The 21,970-nt window shown below is 45.5% G+C and overlaps 1 protein-coding gene across 5 annotated transcripts in view; it reads right to left on the bottom strand.

The window, feature by feature from the left end:
- The window catches only part of PCDH15 (protocadherin related 15), a 300,245-nt gene that overhangs the window by 116,543 nt on the left and 161,732 nt on the right, over positions 1-21,970 (bottom strand). For all 5 annotated transcript variants that reach the window (XM_066191711.1, XM_066191709.1, XM_066191706.1 and 2 more), the window contains 3 exons: positions 16,948-17,080; positions 11,165-11,244; positions 8,701-8,794 (listed from right to left, as the gene is read on the bottom strand). In XM_066191711.1, the coding sequence (XP_066047808.1) occupies positions 8,701-8,794; positions 11,165-11,244; positions 16,948-17,080 (307 nt within the window). The remainder of the gene's footprint in view (positions 1-8,700; positions 8,795-11,164; positions 11,245-16,947; positions 17,081-21,970) is intronic.

Genomic DNA, 21,970 nt, shown 5'->3' with positions numbered 1-21,970 from the left:
GCACAAATCCTAAGGATGCCAGGCCCCGATAAATGTTATGGATGATAAATCTGAAGGAAATTCCACTTTATTCTCATTTTATTTGTACCATGTCATTTAAACTGAAGTTGGGAATTGATGAGAGCATTCTATGCCTTGGAGAGGAAACATTCTTGGCTCTGATGTTGAGCAAGTTTATTAATTTGGACAAACTCTAAGACAAACCTGTCATGTTGAGAGATAATTAGTTTGCAAATAATACAATTGGAGGCAGAGCCTTTATTTGATCAAAAAAGAAACGCTAACTAATGCTGCTGATCTCCATATCCGGATTTATTGATATTCATCTCAAGAAAACTATATTTGAGTGGTGATAAAATTAACAATTCTATGATTCTATTTTCAGACCTCGTTTCCTTCCACGGGAAGTTTAAAAGAAGTATCTCCCAACCCTCTCCACCTCTCCAAGCTATAAAGATGAATTTGCCAGCTGGACTGCAAAGAAGTTTTGGAGGGAAGGCCCTGAGGTGAAGGGAAGGGTAATTCTGGAGCTTGTCAATAATTATACTAATGAGAAAAAAGTCCCAATAAGCCTTGAGACAAGAAAAAGAGAAAAACTGTCAAAACACCAAAATAAAGCCCAAAGGGAAAGCTCCCAAAAGGAAAACCTCATACATTGCAGAACAAAACAGAAGATTGAGACTTCATGGGGAAAGGAAGAGAAAATCACGGACATTGAAGACAGACAATTGTTTAGGTTGGAAAAGCCCTCTAAGACCAGCAAGTCCAACCCTTCCCAACTATGTCCCCAAGTGCCACATTCATATTTTTTTGAGCACCTCCAGCCATGGGCACTCCAAACCTCCCTGGGCAGCCCCTGCCAAGGCCTCAGCACCCTTTCCATGCAGAAATTCCTGCTGCTGTCCAAGCTGAGCCTCCCCTGGCATAGCCTGAGGCCGTTTCCCCTTGTCCTGTCCCTGTTCCCTGGGAGCAGAGCCCGACCCCCCCTGGCTGTCCCCTCCTGTCAGGGAGTTGTGCAGAGCCACAAGGTCCCCCCTCAACTTCCTCTTAATGGGAACTTGTTTATTTGTATCCCTTATTTAGGAATTACAGTCTGGTCCACATCTCGGATTGAAAACTGGGATCAATCTATTGCTTTATGAGAACTCCTTAATTCACCCCTTCCCTTTTAGCACATGAAATAAAAGCCTTTATAGGGAATATTATCCATGCTAAGCCACACAAGCACTGAAAGTTTGGGAGGCTTGCCAGAATAAAAGAGCTGCTGCAGGAAGAAAAGCTTTCTCTCCAAGAGGAGGAAATTTGTCTCAAGAAACTCCTCTCATGCAAACTGGAATTCAGATATCAGCTGGAATTTGTAAGGATTTTGTACACAAAATACTGAACTTGTCAGGAAAATAACAAGTTTTCTTGCTATTTTATATATTTTATTGTTATATAGGCAGTTTCTTTAATTATAGCTTGGAAAGAAAATAATTTGAGGAGAAGTTCTTTCAAGGAGAAAGATCAAATTGTGGATCTCTGTATATTGTTCCCTTTCATATAATTAGGAACATTCCCTCTAGCTTCTTTCTTGCTGAATAATGGAACTCATGTGGACTAGAGGCAGGAGTAACAGAAGCGGTTACAGTTCCAAGGAGTAACAGAAAATTTACAGCAATTAATGAATTCTCTTTATGCTACTCAAGAAGTAAATCTTTGTTTAAATTACCTTGATTTAGGGCTACCTGTTTCCTCTAAGGAAGGGAATTAATTCAAGTGTTTTGGGAGACAGAGGCTCTGAATTAGGAATGACCTTCTAAGATGGCCAAAAGTCAGACTTCAAAGATCCCCAAGTCTGGCTTCCAGGATTAAACACAATGCATTGAAATCACAGGATCATGGAATGGTTTGGGTTGGAAGGGACCTTAAAGCCCATCCTGTGCCATGGGCAGGGACACTTTCCACTGTCCCAGGCTGCTCCAAGCCCTGTCCAGACTGGCCTTGGACACTGCCAGGGATCCAGGAACAGCCCCAGCTGCTCTGGGCACCCTGTGCCAGGTCCTGCTCACCCTCACAGGGAAGGAGAAGAGGCTTCTTCAGGTTCCCTCAGTTCCCGGTGGTTCCCACTACTTTTCAACTGCTGCTTCTTCCCATGACCTTCAAGGAACAGCGGAGTTGTGCATCCAGTTTGATCCCTGCCTTCAGTGTCCAGAGCACTGGGCTCACTCTCAGATGCCCTTCCAAGGGTGATGGTACCTCTGTGTCCTCAGAAAATGTGGCCTCAAAGCAGTCCTGGGCTGTGCAGGGCTTAAATGATCACTGTTTTTTTTCCTGAAGTGTTCATTGCAGAAGGAATGGCACAGTCAGATTAAAGGGATAGATCTTGGATTCACAGTTGTCAGGGAAACTCTCCCAGAGCCAGGTCACCTCTGATCTTCCCTCTCTGGTGAACCTTGGGATATACCCTGAACAGCTGGATGGATGACAGCTTCTCCTGGACTTCCAATGGGGTTTGGTGGCCTGATGGTTGAGTCTTCTATGACAAAAAAAAATCTGAACCCTGCCAGTAGTTTCTGAGTACCCCAAAGCGACCATGACCCCAACACACCCTGCTGCTCCTTCAGACATGATAAAAAGAGAAGTTGGTGCTGGAGGTTGGGAACATTCCCTGGATGAGTGATAATTTTTAAGAACACTTAAATCCTAATTCCCAAATGGATTTATAAACTAGTCACTGAGCTTCTCTGCTTTGCCAGGCAGAAAATCCCATTTCTGCAGTGCTGAACAAATATTTTCAGGATGAGACATTAGTATTCAGAGGTTGGAATTCCCCTTATTTCACACAAGACACGCTAAGACAACACAACAGAGCTCCTGTTTCATCTCTAAATCAACTGACACACACAATCCAAAAATCAAGAGCACAGAAGGCTTTTTCTTTCTTCTGACAAAAGCCACATGCATTTGTTTCAAACTTCTCACTCTGAAAGGTGAAAAGAGGAATTCTTGCCTTGGAATCACATCCAAACACACCCCAGCTTGTGAACACAACTTGAGCTCGGAATGTGTTTTTTCCTTCACATGCCACTTTGCCCATCTACAGCTAAAAGCTCATTACTTGGGAAATAAAAGCATTTTCCTGCCTGCTAAATTAATGCATCCCTAATTGTTTGTTGTGTTGGATTGTCAACGGCGACAGGTCGCGTTTTCCTGGGAAAACCCACAAGCCTGCTAATGCTCCAGCTCATAACTCAGAACAACAATAATTTGGGAGGCACAGCCAAGCATTTTAAACAGTCAGGAGCATTCCAGGGAAGAGTAATGGAAAGGTGGCAGCCAGGCCACCCCACTCCATGGAAAGCCATGGTGCTGGGTGAGGACATAAGTGCCTCTGGATTAATTTGGATGGCATTAATAGTCCCCCAAAGCCAAATGGTGTCACCATGACTGTTGGCACACCACATGAATCAAATCAGCCTGGGGGCTTAGAAAAGAGAAACCTCAATTAGTCCGTGCCACAGCAGTCTTGTCAAAGATCTCTGAGGCCTTTTGGCAATGACACAGAAAAAGGAGCAAGAAAAAAAAATTCCAAAAATCTTAAAACCCCCACAAAAATTCAGGTGTGCGGGACCACAGACTTTCCAAACGCAAAAATAAGCTCAACAGACTTCACTGATGATGTTGGGGGCTGGATATAGATTTCTCTAAAGAATATCAGGGATTGAAAGGAGAGCAAATACCACGTTGTATCCTTGTACTTCTCCAATGGATTTGAGGTCAGGCACAGAGCACTGGCCTGCCCTGGTGGCAGCTAGGGAGGAATGAGGTCCAAGATGAAGAATCCAGGAGCTGGTGGGTTTGGAGAGGAAATAGCGAGATGCCTTCTCCAGTATGAGAGGAAACAACCTCGAGTTGTGCCAGGGGATGTTTAGCTTGGATATTAAAGAAAATCTCTTCACCAAAAGCATTGTGAAATACTGGACCAGCTTCTCAGGAAGGGGTGGAGTCCTGATCCCTGGAAGTGTTCAAGACGTGTGTAGATGTGGAGCTTGAGGACATGGTAGTGGTGGAGCTGGTTAATGGTTGGATTTGATGATCTCAGAGGTCTTTTCCAATTTTAAGGATTCTATGACATTCATAACTATGGGAAAGGCATCCAGAGGAAATGCTGATCCCCAAAAGTGTGAGGCTGGGGCTTCTGGACCCCAAGCTCGTGTGGGAGGTGTCCTGCTGTCCTCCAAACTCCTGGAGATACCAGAATGGGAAGAAAAATCTGTTTTAATGTGACTCCCTGGGCCAAGGAAGATCCTGTCAGGGCTGGAGATGCCTGAGCCTTGCTTAGCTCCATGGAGAAAAACAACCCTGGTTTTGTGAGAACAAGAGTCATCACGTTGAGACAGAAAGCTTTCACAGCAATCTGGGGTAAATTTCTTCCTGAAAGCATCAACAATTTTGAAGCACAGCAACCTTTCCCAGATGAGGTATTCCAGGATTTTATACACTCTTATTTAAAAATTCATGAGCAGAAGTTTTGCCCTTTTGCTTTCATGTCATAACAGCTAAAAACCTTCTTTCACACAGAGTTTGACTGGGAAATATTGTGGACGTTGAAATTCGGGAGTGCTGGCCCCAGTTTCTGAACCAAGTTACAACTTGGTTAATTTACTCAGGTGAGTATGAAAGACCAATACAAACGTTCTCCCTTTTTTCCACTCTGGGAGGGCTTTTTAGGCATCCTTATGCTTGAAAGGAATGGATTAAATAACCACATTTAAACTGTCAGTGCCTGAGGAACATCAGCTCCTGAGATCCCACGCAACTGGAATTTATCTAGGGATCGCGTGAGTGTTCACAAAACCAAGCCACAAAAATGTACAAATGCCTATTATCCATGTTGTAACCGAGGAGGAACGTTCTCCTGGACTGGGTTCATGTGGCACGGTTCTGGTAGTGAGGGGTTGTAGGGGTGGATTCTCTGGGGAGCTGCTGGAAGCTTCAACAGTGCCAACTCCAAGGGATCCAGGATGAACTTGGTACTGACCAAGGAAGAGATGGTGGTGATGCCTCTGGGATAACTGATCTGAGAAGGAAAATTCTTATTGTGCAGTTGTAATTGTGACCAGAGAAGAATGGAGGGAGAGCATGGAAGAGGTGCAGTCCTGCTGACACCCAGGGCAGGGCAGGAAGAAGGGCAGGAGCTGCTCCAGGCACTGGAGTTGAGATCCCGTGGGGAAAGCCATGGGGAGGAAGCTGTGCCCCTGCAGCCCATGGAGGCTGCAGATATCCACCTGCAGCTCCTGCAGGAGCCCACACCACAGCACAAGGATGCTGAGAGAGGTGGGAAGCCCATGCTGGAGCAGGGACTTGTGGATCCACAGAGAGAGAAGCCCATGTTGGAGCAGGTTTACTGATAGCACTTGGGACCTATGGGAGACCCACAATGGAGCAGCCTTTTCCTGGAGGACTGACCCCATGGAAGTGGATCTACCTGGGAGTGGTTCATGAAGAGCTGCAGCCCATGGGATGGACTCACACTGGAGCAGCTCGTGGAGAGCTGTCTCCCGTGGGATAGACCCCATGCTGGAGCAGGGGAAGAACTCCCACTCCTCTCCCTGAGGAAGAAGGAGCAGCACAGACAACACAAACCCCCATTCCTGTCTCCCTGTGCCACTGGAGGGGAGGAGTGAGAGCCCAGGAAGGAGGGAGGGGTGGTGGGAAGATGTTCTTAGGATTTGTTTTACTTCCCGTTACCCTGATCTGATTTTGTGGTCAATAAAATCAATGGATTTCCCCAAGTTGTTTTGCCCATGACAGTATTTGGTGAGGGATCTCTCCTTATCTCAACACCTGAGTTTTTCCTTATATTTTTCTTCCCTGTCCAGCTGAGGAGGGCAGGGATAGAGAAGGGTCAAGCCACCACATCTCACTGAAAAAAAAAAAAAACCAAACCCACAACAATAACAACAAAAACTCCTCACACCAGGAAAGTCTTTTTCCTCTGCATGCCTTTCAAATTAGAAAAAAAACCAACAAAACCAAGCAAATACAGGAAATAAAATCCAAAAGCTGACTCTAAGTAGGTTTGACTCTAATAGCTGGTTTCATATTGGATGGAAAGGGATCAGGTTGGATATGTTACCAGCTAAAAATATGTTAATGGGATTTAAATGACATTGTACCTGCCTGGGGAATTAATTTTGGGATTTTAGGCAAACTGCAACAAGGCATCTGGTGACATCACCAGTTTTCTGTAGGCACTAATGGAACTGCTCACAAAAAGCAGAGCTGGATGAAAAGCAGTAGGTGAATGAGCTTGGGGATCAGTGGTTTTGTAATTGTAGAAATCTAGAAATCTTTTTTTTTTCTTTCCCCCTAAAAGGACACTGTTGCTTCCTGATAAAAACTAGTTTAAAAGCAAAATTTCTCCACGAAATGGCACTGACTGCTTGGACCAAGGATCCATGCCCTCAGAAGGGTTTGGCACAGTCCCAGCCTGGAACTTTGGGTGAGTCCTGACCCTCCTCCAGCAGGAGGCTCTCCAACAGCAGGGAGCACGTCCAGAAGAGCTGCAAATCAAGGGAATTGTGCAAAGACACAAGGAAGCCTGGCAGATCAGTCACACCCACTGTTTCCTAGCATGGAAAAGGCCTGGAGATTTATTGTCTTGGTTGAGCTGCCCTGTTTCATCCATTTGTTTGTAAAATGAAAGTCAAGGAGCTTATCCAGCCTTTTTTGTAATCCTGGCAAACCCAACTCTTAACCCTTTCCAGCTGCAGGCACCAGAAGCTTTGGTCAGCTGAGTCCTATTGCTGGACAATCTTGAGAAGAAAGGTGCCCCACCACTGACAGAAAACATGAACTGCAGAAAGCAGCTCCAGGCAGGCAAGGGACAGTGACAAAAACCCCAACCAGGCAGAGGGAACACACTCAAGCTACAGAGTGTTTCCCCCTGAGAACAACAACCCTGTGTACGCACCTGCAGCTGCAAAATTCCAGGGGAAAAAAATCTGGTATGAAATCACACAGAATCACGGAATCAACAAGGCTGGAAAAGATCTCCAGGATCTGTGACTGACCCTCATGCCAGAGCACTGAGTGCCATGTCCAGGCCTTCCTTGGACACCTCCAGGGATGGAGACTCCAAACCTCCCTGCCAATGGGATTGAGGAAGGAGAGGAGATAATGAGATAACAGGGGGTGGATTTCTTAAAGTAGATTTTGTTGTTACAGCAAGTAACAAAAACTTAAAGAGGTGTTCAACAGCACAGTCCAGAGACAGCTCTAAAGGAGCCCTCCACGGTTTATTTTGGGTGATTTTTCCAGAGCTGAGCTTCAAACACCGTATCTCAGCTCACATACAACTGTTTTCTGCTAAGCACTGTTCTATGATTAACAGGATTTCTTTTCAAAACCCCAACTATCAGCTTCAGAATGTTAGAATTACTCTGCTGACCACTTAATCCCCTGGGCAGAGTGAATGAATTTCTCTCTAGATGAAAGGAAGAGGAAGGAGCTTTTCAGTCCCCTTTTTTTTTTTTTTTTTTGAGCCCCAGATAGTATTCCAGGAGCACAACACAGCCTGAATCAACTTGCAGGTCTTTAATTTACATCTTCAGGTATCTCTGGAAGTTTGAGATCAAAAGCACTGAACTCACAGCTGTGAGAATGGTTCATGAAGAACAAACCCACAAGTTTTAAGAAGAATTATCACAAAAACTGTAACCAGATTTTTCATGGAAAAGGTGGAGACTTTGCTATAATTACTCCATGTTGCCACTAAATTGTATAAAGGCTTCCTTGATATTTTCAGGTGTATGTGGAAATTCTGAGTAAATCCTGAGCAGGAAGGCAAAGCTTGTAAGGTGAAGAAGCTAAAAAGAGCACGAGATAGAAAAGATAAATGAGATTTTCTTCTGCCACGATGAACACAGGTCCAAATCCCAGAATTTTCATGATGACTCTGTGGCAATGTGTCAGAGATGTCTCTGTTTCAATCTCAAATCCTTCTAGAATAGCTCAGATAATGCATTCTTATTTATTAATTATTAGAGATATTATTTTAGATCTGTCCTCATACACAAGGTCAGATGTACAGAGATTTCTCCCCCACCTGTGCTATCATCCCATGGCAGAGCTGCTGCATTCCCAGGTACCTTGCACAATCCAGCTGTAAACTTTCAGGAAAAATAATTCCATTGCCTCTGCTTGATCAATAAACATGTACCCTTAAATAGTCCACCATTTTATCTTATGAAAATTGAAAAAAAAAATAAATCACCATTTTGTTATATTAAACACAAGTGTGAGCAGCTCTGGGTGGGGTTGGTTGCGGAGTCACAGATCGGTGCAAATATGGAAGACTTGGAGAGAGCTCGTGATAAAATATTGTTATTTTATAAAAAGAAGTGGGATTTTTCCAGAGAGCTGGACAGCCAGTTGTGGAAAAGGGCTGGATAAAGTACAAATCACTAATTTGACAGCTTCCACATGTGGGAGAAGGGAAGAAGAGGAGCAGAGTAGCACAGAGAAGAAAGAGAAGATGAACATCTGTGAATACACAAACCCTTGGCTGTTAAAGCACAACGCAAAGCAGCAGCAAAATCCCTTTGTCCATGGCCAGAGGCAGAAACATGACAGGTTGGGTGAAGATCCATGACAAAACACACAGAGACCACATGGAGGTGACCAGTGCTGTCCCCAGCCCTCCAGGACACTCACCCCGTCGGGTCTGCCGTCCGAGGCTGTGACGATGAGGATGTAGCGGTCAGTGCTCTCTCTGTCCAGGGGCTTTCCCAAGGCCAGCAGGCCAGAACTGGACATGAAACAAAACCAGGACAACGTTAGCAGGGCAGCTGGGAGAGGTCTATGAGCACCTGAGCTCCACCACCTTGCTGAGCTCCTCTTTGTTGGAGCTTTAGGGTTTCTGTGGGTGAAGGCCAAGAAAAACCACAAGCCAATTCCCAATGCTCTCCACTTGGATACAGGATTAACCCTGGATTAAAACATCAGCCTAGTAAGACAACGAGCTAGAGCTGCACTGAACACAGCACCCTGATTTGTTCCTGCTGCACTTTACCTATTTATTTAATTATCAAAACATATTTATTTAGTATTTTTTACTATTAATGCTGCAATAAATGAGGAGAGAGAAGGACAAGCAGGGGATTAATCACTGAGAAGTCCTGATACCCAGCAGGAAACTCTGAGAACACAGCACACACAGACTTCAGGGTGAGTCTCAGGGAGAGGCTACTGGGGGAAAGTTACACATTGTGTAACTTCAGAGTAAGGCCTTCAAGTATCCCCAAATATTTAAATATGCTGCAGGCACAAGGGTGGTGGAAAACAAATCCCAGAGTGGTTTGGGTTGGGAGGGACTTCAAGGCACATCCAGTGCCCCCCACTGCCATGGGCAGTGACACCTTCCACTATCCCAGTCTGCTCCAAGCCCCAAAGTCCAACCTGGCCTTGGACACTGCCAGGGAATTGGGATCTTGTGATTATTGAAGCCCATTTTAAAAGGACAGTAAAAGAAGAGTTAATTGGAAGCCACATAAAACAATGTTTGAAAGCATTGCAAATCCCTGTAACTGCTGACAAATGAAATAATTTGGATTTTTTTCCTCTGATCTAATTCCCTCCTGCAGATGTCTGGAAGCCACGCAGAGGTAGAAGACCCCACCACAGACTCATTACTTTTATGTTAGGAAGGATTAGGAAGGCACAGTGTGGACAATCCTGCCTAAGGAAGCTCGATACTCCTTAACTGAGCTGGCATCAGAGCCCTGAGCTGTCCCAAAGCTCCACATTTCATTTCCACGGTTTTCGTGCCTGCTGGAACCTGGGCAAGGTTGTGACCAAGTCACAACGCCTCTCCTAAATCCACAGGGTGTTTAACAACTATGGATCCAGGGTGACAGTGATCTCAGGCAGCTTCTCCCATGAAATGCCACCAAATACCTTAAGAAAGATGTAACACCACAAGTTTTTGCAGCCCAAACTCCATGCCAGCTGGGATCTGGAGATCCTCGGATTTCCTATGTGCTATTCCCTTGCCGATGGATAGATCAGACTCAAGCAGTGGTCAGGCACAGCTCTAAATTTTATTTGCTGTACCCACATTTGATGTCCAGGACCCAGAGCATGAAGAATGACTTGTGCCAAGGTTTTATTGAAACAGAAAATCTCCGTGTTAAGGAAAGGGTTGCTTGCATCCCTTGGGCAGGAGTTCCTACAAAACTCGAATCCCAAGCCATGGATAACACCAGCAGCCCAACATCAATCCCTGCTCTGGCCACTCCAGTGGAGGAAAATGTCCCCTCTCCAAGGCGTCCCTTCCCTCACCTGCCAAGTCTTTATCAGTCCTGGTGGATGAGGGCACCAGCACCTTCTGGCATCTTCCAGGCTTTATTCTCATTGTTTCCTGGAGGATTTGATTCTCCACAAATGGGAGATTTATCATCCGCAGCTCACTCAGAATATACAAACCTGTCTCGGGTGGTTTGGGTATTTAGGTTCACAATCTTTTCCTTACACCAAATTAGAATTATTTAGCACCAGGAATTAATAAGCCCTAACTTACTTCTCTCCCATCATTTATTGTGGGAAGTCAGCTCACCACCCTCCCTTCCTCCTGTAAGGAAAAGGATACTTTGGATTGCAAAAAACAATTAGTAACAGGTAAATTAATAGCTAATAATAGGTGAAATAAAGAGTGGTGGGCCAGGCACAGACCAATCTGGTGCTTATATTTCATAACAAACCCTCTCTTTCTCACTCTATTTAAGCTGGAATTCAATGTAAGGAAAATACAGTTCTTAAACAATGCTCAAAAGGCTTTTCACTACAGACTAAACCACAACAAGTCAGGAAATTAAAGCAAAAATTGTCCCTGTCATTAGTCAGGAGCTGACAGGTAAAGGGTTTTAATTAATCCCTGGCCACTCTTTTAAATGGAATCTTTCCACCTCAGCGAGTTTCCCTTACCTAAAGTGTTTAAAATAAATAAACAGTGGCCAGTGACAAACCCCAGAGTGGAATTTGGCTCACAGAGCTCTCGTTAATGGCTGACAGCCCCTCCAAGGAGCAGCTGAAGAGGTCTGAGCACAACCCTTTCCGCTCAGCTCCCCAATTCCCTGCACTGACAAGATCCAAGCCCGTTTTCCAAGGGTTTCCCACTTACCTTTGAGAGAGATTAAAAACTTGTTGAGGATCTCCATTCTGAATGAGGTATTTGATGGGGTCGCCCTCTCTATCAAAAGCCTTTAGGGAAGGAAAAAAGAGGATAATATTCAGTCTGTGGCAAAAATTTCTTCTCTTCCACGCAGAAACTGGGGAATTAAGTTTGGATGACAGCAATCCCTGTTTCTAAGGCAACTCTGGTTAATGATGGGCTACTCAAGATAAAGCTGGAGCACATCAGAATTCCTATGCTGCACAGAAATGGCAATATCCTGAATGCAGGGTAATAATTACTATTAATTATTAGTAATTATCTAATTATCAAATTACAGCTACATCCAGCAGCATGAGCATGAAATTCAGGCTTTAACAATTTACTTCTATTTTTCTGTGGCTCCACACTGATTAGACTGAACTTTTGGTTTCCCTTCTTTCCATTCTTCATTTCCACTTCTTACCAAGATCCCTCTTTCTGTTATTTTATTAGAGTCCAAATCTTTGGCTGATGCTCCAGGGAGTTCCAACTGCAGCACTCACCCTCCACAATAATTTGGTTCTTTTTTTTTTTTTTTTTTTTTTGGGGGGGGGGGGTATGTGTGTGAAGATCAGGTTAAGACCTTTAAGAACAGACATTAACAGCACCAAAAAGAGGATATTCCACCTATTAAGTGGAAAAAAAAGTTTTTCAAAAGTTGAATAAATTACTTTTGATGTCTCTCCTGGTGCCACCTGAGGCCATTTCCTTTGGTCTAGAAGAGAAAAGGTCAACCCCCACCTTGCTCCTGTCAAGTTGTTGCTGTGGACCACAATCAAGGGTAGCTTTGAGATGACCTCCTAAAAAGCAGTTTTTGAGATAAAAACCCAAGAAAAATAACAAAAAACATAACTCAAACACCCCCAGAATTAAGAGCAGTAGCACAAGCCATTTAAATGTGCAGGCAGAGCAGGGAGTGCAGTAAGGAAACAACTTGGTTTAGCCAAATAAAAAACAGGGACTAAGTCAGATGGAATGGATCAGCACAAAGAAAGAGCAAGAAAAACTGGATGGGGACAGTCAGAAAAAGTCAAGGCAAAACTGGAATAGAAACGGCAGAGAACACAAAGGATAACAAAGTGTTTAAGTTACAGAAGGAACCTGAGGAGTGGCTTGAAAAGCAGAAGGGATGATGTTGAGAAGGTCAAAGAGGTGAAAGTGCCCCTGTTTCAGCTCCAAACTAAATTAACTGGGGAAAAACCTCAGCTGAGAGCTGGGCAAGAGTCAGGCAGAGAAGATATTCATGAACAGAGCATCTTTGAATCAGCTGCTGGAACCCAAGCCTGGTGAAGTCCATCCTGGTGTATAGAAGGGCTGGAGCAATCTCAAAGCCATCAGAGATTTTATTTTGAGCGCTCCCAGAGAACAAAAATGCTGGAGGGCAAACCCAAGGTCTGTCCTTCATGGAACAAGAATGAGCCAGGAAATCACACACCAGGCAGGTGGAGTGCAGTTCCCAGAAACCCACAAATATCCAAATCATTTGCAAGTTCCCTGCAATGCCAATACGCAGATGGATAACACAGACCTAAATTTCTCCAGAACAAAAGGATGCTGAAGCAATTTGATCTGATTTTGCAACAGGATAAGTCTCCTGGACAGGGCAGAAACTGTGAATCAATAAAGGAGCTGAACCGTGGTGAAGGCTTTTCCCACTGCTTGATGGGACATTTTCCCAAAGGAGTTCTGAAAACACAGTCTCCAAAAGGAGGGTGGGATTTAGAAAGGATTAAACCCATCATCGAAATGAAGGCCAGGCAGAAGTGGGCAGTGTTGATACTGACTCAGCTCCGCATGGCTGTGTACAGCTCTCCCAGCACTGATCAATATTCCCATCCACAACATCAATGACAGACTGGGAAAACTGGGAAAATTGTTTATGAATTCCATGGGTGGCACTGAGTGACGGGAGGTGCGGGTGGAATTTGGATCTCCTTGGCCTGAGGATATGAACAATCAGGATCTGAGCCAAGAACACAAAACGCTACGAACACTAGAGGCACAGAGCTGGCACCTCTGAGGGCTGTCTTTGATCCTAAATCACCAGAATCCCATGGCTGCTCCTGTCTTTAGCCCTTTGTCCTCCTTTTACCTTCCCTGCAGGGCATCCTGCCCTCCCTTCACATGAAGTTGTCTCAGGGGTATCATTATGGTCTGCATCCTCTCATCACAAGTCAGGGGGCTCTCAGAAAGCCAGAAAATCAAAGACTGGCTGTTGTTGATTTAATTTTCTCCTTATCCCCACAGAAAATCCACCTTCAGTCAACATGCTTAAAAAAATAAAAAGGGGAAAAGCTCATAATTGCTTTTAAAAACTGCTTTCTTTAAAAGCAAAGAACACGAAGTTCTTATGTACAGAAGGAAACCACCAAAGGCAAGGGAGAAGACCAACCTAGTCCTGATTTTTTACAGATCAATGGCACAGAATGATTCCATAAATTGTACACAACAATTCCATGTTAGCTCCTTGTTCAGCACAGAACTGGACCCTGCTAACAGCCCTATTTGTTCTGCAGGCTCCCAGAAAAAGGACAGCATTTGCATATTTTAATTAATAATGGCTCGCAGAACATGAAGCCATAAACGCCTCCCAGGCATGCAATAAACTCCCAGGTTTATTTACAAATTAATGCAGTGGAGATCATTTAATATTGCAATAATCTCAAATGTTGTTAATTAAAACACCAGTCAAGACCAACCACGTGGGTTAGAAAATAAATAAGGGGATAAGAAAGAAATAAAGCCCTCCATCATCAGCATAAGAAATTTTAATGGACAAGTAAAAAGTCAATTTTATTTTTCCAAAGTCTAATGGGCAAATTAAAAGCAGCTACATTTGCATTGTTACTGACCCGAATGTTCTGCAGGTCTTCAGATTTTATAATTGGGAAATACTTAAAAAACTTTGCAGGCTCTCTCCAGGATTTTGTAACCCTCCTGCTGTATGCAGAACTACCACATTATTACTAAGAGAGAGCCATAGTTCCTTAATCTGCAGGAGCCCAAACACTGGTTGGATTGATAAGACTGAGGAACAGTAACAGCAGTGTCAAAATTTACACAGGATAACACTTGCTCCATACTTGAGGTCTGGTGATAATTCATATCATCGATGGAACACAGGCAATACCTTAAGACACTGCTAGAATTCCACAAAACCCAAACCAAGGTGCCTCACTAGGAACTTTCTGTTACCTGGAAAAGGCAGTGCAGTATTTCAGAAGCTTAAATACTCAGTTTATGAATGTTTAAACTCTCCTGGTGGATTTCACACAGCGGGGAATAAAGGAAGATGAAAACAGAAATATGCTGCACACAGGAGAAGTCCTTCAATACAGATGGAGGTTTTAATGCAGGATGAGGGAGCTGGATTTGGAATTGGGTTGGGAGGGATCCTCAAATCCCATCCAGTGCCACCCCATCCCATGAGCAGGGACACCTTCCACTATCCTAGTCTGCTCCAAGCCCCAAAGTCCAGCCTGGCCTTGGACACTTCCAGCCACAGCTGCTCTGGGCACCCTGTGCCAGGGCCTGCCCACCCTCCCAGGGAACAATTCCTTCCCAATATCCAGTCCAGCCCTGCCCGCTGGCACTGGGAAGCCATCCCCTCTGTCCTGGCACTACAGACCCTTGTAAAAAGTCCTTCTCCATCTTCCACATCTCAAGTTGAGGACTACTAGACCTACCAAGAGATACAGTCCTGGACTAAACACCAAAGCTAAAGTCAAGCATATTTAGAATTCAACAATCAAGTACTTTTCATGAAACACAGGATCACTGAGGCTGGAAAATCCCTCCCAGCCCATGGAGTCCCAGCTGTGCCCAATGCCCACCTTGTCCCCAGCCCAGAGCACTGAGTGCCACCTCCAGCCCTTCCTTGGACACCTCCAGCCATGGGCACTCCAAACCTCCCTGGGCAGCCCCTGCCAAGGCCTCAGCACCCTTTCCATGCAGAAATTCCTGCTGCTGTCCAAGCTGAGCCTCCCCTGGCACAGCCTGAGGCCGTTTCCCCTTGTCCTGTCCCTGTTCCCTGGGAGCAGAGCCCGACCCCCCCTGGCTGTCCCCTCCTGTCAGGAGTTGTGCAGAGCCACAAGGTCCCCCCTGAGCCTCCTTTTCTCCAGGCTGAGCCCCTTTCCCAGCTCCCTCAGCCTCTCCCTGGGGCTCCAGCCCCTTCCCCAGCTCCCTTCCCTTCCCTGGACACGCTCCAGCCCCTCCGGGGCTCTCTGGCGGGGAGGGACAGCACTGGGCACAGCCCTGGAGATCCCTCAGCAGGGCCAGCACAGAATGGGCTGTTTGGGGTTTAGTGAAACATTAAATCAGATTATTCCATTGGAGCTTCAGTTTCCAACCGTATTTAAATCCCATTAAATCCTTCAATACTAAAACCTGCCAAGAGGTTTTCTGTCTCCAAAAATCCCTCAGGCCCGCAGCCACAGATTCCAGCACCTGTCAAGGAAACACAAATGTTTCTGTTTCTCAGCATGTTCCTGGCTCCTGTTCCTCTTTGGGGCTTCCAACCCTGAGTGTCTCTCACCGGGGAGGAGAAGGCTCCTGAACAGCCTGGCCCTTCCACTCCTCCCTCCCTGCAGGCACCACAGATGTGCCAGGAGTTAATTGGCAGCACTGAGCTAAATTAGTCATCCTCCCTCAGCACAGGTGACTGTCTCAGCTTAACCAGCCAAAATAATCCCAGTCTTTCAGCAGGAAACCATTCTAGCAGGAGCTTCCCCATCCACCTGCTTCAGTGAGTTAATTAGAGCTCCTTTATTTCACTACTGCTAAATACAGCATTAAGTGAGTTCCCGATCCCTCAAAAAAAAAACCCCTCAGTTAAGAGTTGCCATTTATCTCCCTGTTTTGCACAGCTGGTTTTTGGGCAGAACACAATGCAGTAAATAAGGAACAGTAAATAAGTGAGGAGAGAACCGATTTTTTAACCATTAGCACAACAAAGGGATTTCTGGTCCTGGCGCATGAGGATGAGGGATGTTCCTGCTCCTGGACCTGGCCAGAAACTGTTGCGTGATCCCTGATCCCAGTGCATGCACAAGGTCCCACTAACCCTGGGCCTGGCAGCACTGGGATCTCTGCTCCCTCTCAGCCTCTTGTTACACACACCAAGGGGTAGAAATATCTTCAGACATTTTTCAAAAATGACAGGCTAGGGGAGGCAAATTGCCAAAATCTTGCTGAAATTCCCCATGAATGAGGTGCTGCAGCTCCTCTGATCTGCTGGCAAATATAGGGAGAGATTTTAACACACGAAATCACAGGCCTTTCAAGTTTCCAGCCACTCATAGAAATTTTTTTTTCCTAATATAATTATTACAGAATCCCAGGATGGTTCGGATTGGAAGGGACTTTAAAGATAAACTCGTCTCACCCCACGCCATGGGCAGGGACACCTTCCACTGTCCCAGGCTGCTCCAAGTCCCATCCAGCCTGGCCTTGGACACTTCCAGGGATCCAGAGGCAGCCACAGCTTCTCTGGGCAGTGCCATTTGCAGCCTGTAGCATCTTTTACAATATTTAAATCAAAAAAGAAGTAACAGAAATAGCTAAATGAGCCCTCTTTCTCTACAGTCCACATAAAAGCCTCTGTCAATCAAAATGAAATCATTTTTAATCCCCTTGAACCGTCCCTTTTCCCCCTGGATGCAAGGGCTGGCTTGTGCATGTCATGGACACAGAGGGCAGGAAGGTGGGGCAGGTCTCAGCACCCTCAGGGAGTGGCAGGGACGCCTCTGTACCTGCAGGTTTAGCAGAACAGCGCCGATCCTCATGGCCTCGCTGACCTCCAGGCTGTACATCAGCTGTGGGAAGCGTGGGGGGCTCTGGTTGTTGGGAGGCAGCACCTCGATGTAAACAGTGGTGATGGAGCTCCTGCAGTGCAAGGGGGGAGAAAAACCAGTCAAAACCAGTCAGAAACAATAAATCCACAAGGCAACCGGCAGTGGCTGCTTTATGCACTGTGTGCTCTCAAGCTCTAACAGCCTCCCTTTGCTCCTCTAAAAGCTTCAGGACATGTTTTTCCTCCTGGATCAAAAGGAAAGCAGGCTGCCACATGAACAGGAAGAAAAGCTTCAATAATTTCCCCCAAAGTGGTGTTCTTTCAAAAACAGAGCAGTGAGATATCAGGGCACACCCCACAAACAAACAGCTCCCAACACACTGTGTTCTCTGCGGGAGCAGCACTAATTCCGAGCTGGGAACTGCTCCTGCCATGCACAACAGCCACCCCTGGAGCACCCCTGCTGGCAGTCAGTTTGCTTCCTTTCCTTGGAAAACAGGGAGCAGGGAATTCTGGCAGAGAGGATAACGCTGGGAGAAGAGATGCACACAACTCTGTGAGGCTGCTGCGATGCTGGGGGTCAATAATCCTCCTTTCAGAGCAATAAATCCCATTTCAGAGCAGTGGCAATGCAGGAGGCTACAAATCCCTGGCAAACCCTTCAGCTTCACTGAATCCCTGTCTCAAACAGACTGTAAACAGCATTCATTCCAGGTGGAATACTGGAGGTTCTTTGGGACACTGGCACTGAAGACCCTGCGCAGATCATCCTGTAAACCCACTTGATATCCAACAGCCGCAACTTGAGAAAGGGAGGCAGGAGTCACCCTGGAGATGGGAGATTAAAAATCTGATTTAAAGCATCTTCCTCTTGCCTCTCTGCTCCATTATCCCACCTGCCTTTCCTCCTGGATGTCAGCACAGCATCCCCTCCCCAGAGCAAACCCCTGTGAAGAGCAAGTGCTATGCTGCAGGTGCAGCTTCTCCCCTCAGAAATCCTTGGACAAAGTCGATAAATCTCAGGTTTAAGGGCTGCAGGAAAGAAACCAAAGGGATTTGTCCCAGTTTTTTGGAGGTGGATAAGGAAGAGGGAGAGAGGAGAAAATCATGAACCCAAAGAGCTGCTTCTTGCAGGGCTAGCAAACTCCAGAGCTTTTTTAGAGGGTCCTACCCAAAATTACCAGACATTTATTGTTAAAACAGCTGCTGTATTAACTGAGAGAGCTCATTTCATTTGAAAACAACACATTTTCATGATCAATATTTTTACTTAGCTGCCCAAAATTGTGGCTGAGCCGTCACCACTGTGCTGTCAGTGTTTCCCACTGCCCTTTCCCAGCAGGTTTCGCAGGTCTACGTCATTACAGCAACACCAGGGCTGGGAGTAACGTGTTGGGGACTGTCACACAGCCCCTGGCCATGCTCCAGGATAAGAAATTGCTCTGCAGAAGGACCAATCACACCCCCAGAGAAAGGACTCTGCCCCTCAGGGAGCATCCACACACACAGTGACAGGATTCTGACTGCCAGAGGGCAGAGATAGATGGGGTATTGGGAAGAAATTGTTCCCTGGGAGGGTGGGCAGGCCCTGGCACAGGGTGCCCAGAGCAGCTGTGGCTGCCCCTGGATCCCTGGAAGTGTCCAAGACCAGGCTGGACTTCGGGGCTTAGAGCAGCCTGGGACAGTGGAATGTGACCCTGCCCTGGGACGGGATGGGCTTTAAGGTCTCTTTCTCAGCCCAAACCATCCTGGGATTCTGGGAATAGTAAGCAGATTTTCTTCAAATATTTAAGGCAAAATCACAGAAGTAAAGCACTAATAGCCTGCAAACTGAAAACACTCTAACATTAAATGGGGTTTTTTCTGCAATACCAATCAATTTTTTATTAACACCTTCCATTTTCCCCCTGTGTCTTTTGTGTGGGTTATAGCCCAGTTAGGGAGCTGGCAAATTCTCCTTTGGCATGGGAGGGGGAAGGGGAAGGAGATGGAGCTGAGCCAAGCACTGTAGCTGGTGTTTGCAGGTGAATACACAGAGACCAGCACAGCATTTGGGAACTGTGGAGAGCTCCCAAAATCACTCCAGGGTGGAAAAACAGCTTTTGTGCCCTACCAGCTGATTGAAAGTCACCTGCATCCCCATCTCTGCTTAAATTATCTCCATATGGAATCATGGAATGGTTTGGGCTGAAAAGGACCTTAAACTCATCCAGAGCCATCCCTGCCATGGGCAGGGACACCTTCCACTATCCCAGGATGCTCCAAGCCCCAAAGTCCAGCCTGGCCTTGGACACTTCCAGGAATCCAGGGGCAGCCACAGCTGCTCTGGGCAATTATAAAATCTGTGATGAACGGATTTCCATCCATGTGGACCAATCTATCTTGACTTGATCCAGCAGAACCCTGTATCACCAAGTGATATGAATCCTATGTCCAGGAATCTGAGGGATTGTGAAAAGCTTAAAGTCTGACCTGAAATTGGTTGATTTTACAAACGTTATCATTTTTTTTTCCAAAAATAGAAATTTTTATGCTTCAATATAGGAGTGGGCTGTGCAGGGAAGGAGTGAAATCTCCAGCCCTGCAATGTTTCAAGAAACAACTGGATGTGGCACTTGCTGTGATTTAGTTGACAAGGTTGAACTCGACAATCTCAGAGGTCTTTTCCAACCTCAATGATTCCATGATATCTCAATAACTTACATAAATAATTATAATTAATAATACTCAACCCCCAAATCTCAGCTGGGGCACAGCCATCCACCAACATTTTTAAATGTCATTCCATGCAAAAAAACACCCCAACAAATCTACACAGAATTCCAAATTTCAATTTAAATTTGTATTCACAAAGGCTGCAGAGCTCCAGTTCCCGAGCCAGGTTCAGTGGCTGGGTTTTGCTTTGTGCATAAGCATGGGGGGGAGACTGAAACCCAGCCACTTTCCAGGTGACTTTGGTTATCCTGGCAGAGATTTCCACTTCCTACTTGCCTTGAAGACATTTTCAGAGGAGGGAACACGGGCTCCTGACATCCATCCTCGAAAATACATATGTTTAGGGAACACAAAGATTTCTCCAGCACAAAAGGAGCTGATGGCAATCAGAGCTGTAGTATAGGGCCACACCATGGGGATCTCAGACTCTCTGAAGGGGAATTACTGATTTTCAGTCTTCACTCTGAAGTACTACACAAAATAAATGCATAATTGTCCTCAATTTCCTCCTCAGCACTACCAGCAACCTACTACCAGATTGAGAGGGTTCATCAGAAAAGCAAGCAGGAGGAAAAAGAGAGTGAAATTCAATCAGGGGACAGCTACCAGATGTTAATTTTATGAACAACTTAGCAAGTTGAATGGACAGTAATTATAAAATATGTGCACAACAGCATGAGCTGCATTCTTGGAGATGTAATAGAAGCAGCAGGTCCTGAGGAAAATCCAGTTACTGCAATCCTACTCTTGTATTTTCTTTCCTTCTTACATTTCCCATTTGCAGAAGAGGTTTTCACTTTACAGCTGTGGGAGTTTAAATGCTGGGACTTCCTGTTCCTCCCTGTCATGCTGTTTGGTCAAGGAGGTTGTCACATTATCAATACCAGCCACAGAACATGAGAGATATCTTCTTGCTCCCTCCACACCTTCATGAAATGACATTTTGGCACAACTGCCACATTTAGAACACAAACTCCACAGAAACAGGTAAGCGGGGCTTGATACCTCCTTTACTGGTTTTTGAACATATAGATCATAGAATGGTTTGGGTTAAAATGAACCTTAAAGATGATGATGTTCCCCTCCCCACCTAAATCCTAAATCTGCAGTCTGCTCTTCTATTTCAGCTGCGGTACAACAGAGATAATTCTGCCCTTAGGAATTTCGGTCTTAGTGGGGACACTGCACACCCTACACTTGGAGAGGGTCTGCAGCCCAACAACCCCACTCTTTGGGATCCTTTTTGCATTTTCTGAACAAAAAAGCATCTCCCTTCTCGATTGCTTTCTTCTTTCCATGCCTTCACCTCAATGAATGAATGGACATGCACAGTGACAGCACAACTGGGAACTTGTGGGCATCAGCCTGGTGGAGGCAGTGGGCCAGCCAGATCTCACCCCTGGCAAGCCAGACCTTGACTTCTAGCCCTGGGAGGCATTTGTTTAAACTTAAGGTGAGACAGAGATCTCCTCCCAGGTGACTTTGCTGTTATTCTGTTAATGACCCCAAGTTCTGCTCCCCTATTGGTTACCCCTGTTCCATATTTGGTCGGGTTTCTAGAACCCTCTACCCCCCAAGCCTATATATTGCCACTCCTCCCTCATTTCTGGTCTTGGGTGTTTTGTCATTACGGGGTGTGGTTTCTGGGCACTGTCCCTTTTTTATTTGCCTAATAAAGTGAGGTTTTTTGGACACACCATCACACCCACTCCTCCTCCAGCGCCGCATTTTCCCTGAGTATCAGGGAACCTAAAAGACGTGTCACAGCCACCCTCACTGCGACAGGAACTTTTAAATAACAGACCATGGCAAACAAATGGAATCATGAAAACCCAGTGCTGTAAGGGAAATATCATTAGGGACCACAAAGGGCAAGAATTCTACTGTGCCACTTTTCCAGAAGAGAGGCATGGAATGGTATCACAGTGTGGATTACAGACGTGGGGTGTGGCAACTGCTGAGCTGCTGGAGTAATGCATCTGACATTAGTATTAATGCATTAATTACCATTAATTTAATGCATTAATGTCGCTGTAGGACATGAAAGACTCCAAGTATTTTAGAAGGCAAAGAGCATAGAAAAAGAAGGCTTCATTGTCTAAATTCTTTCTATCTTTTATAAGGTGTTCCGATACAGACTTAACATGGTTGGTGAATAGGAACGACACCTCTCTAAGCCCATTGGTTAAACTAGAGAAAGAGCAAAACACCACCTGGACAAAGATTGTTTTGAGAAAGGATAGTTGTGTACCAAGATTGTTCTGAGA

The sequence above is a fragment of the Chamaea fasciata genome, unplaced genomic scaffold (genome assembly GCF_029207755.1).
Source record: "Chamaea fasciata isolate MVZ Bird 193981 ecotype frontalis unplaced genomic scaffold, bChaFas1.0.hap1 SCAF_9, whole genome shotgun sequence".
NCBI classification, from domain to species: Eukaryota; Metazoa; Chordata; class Aves; order Passeriformes; family Sylviidae; genus Chamaea; species Chamaea fasciata.
This window is presented reverse-complemented; position numbering and strand designations above follow the sequence as displayed.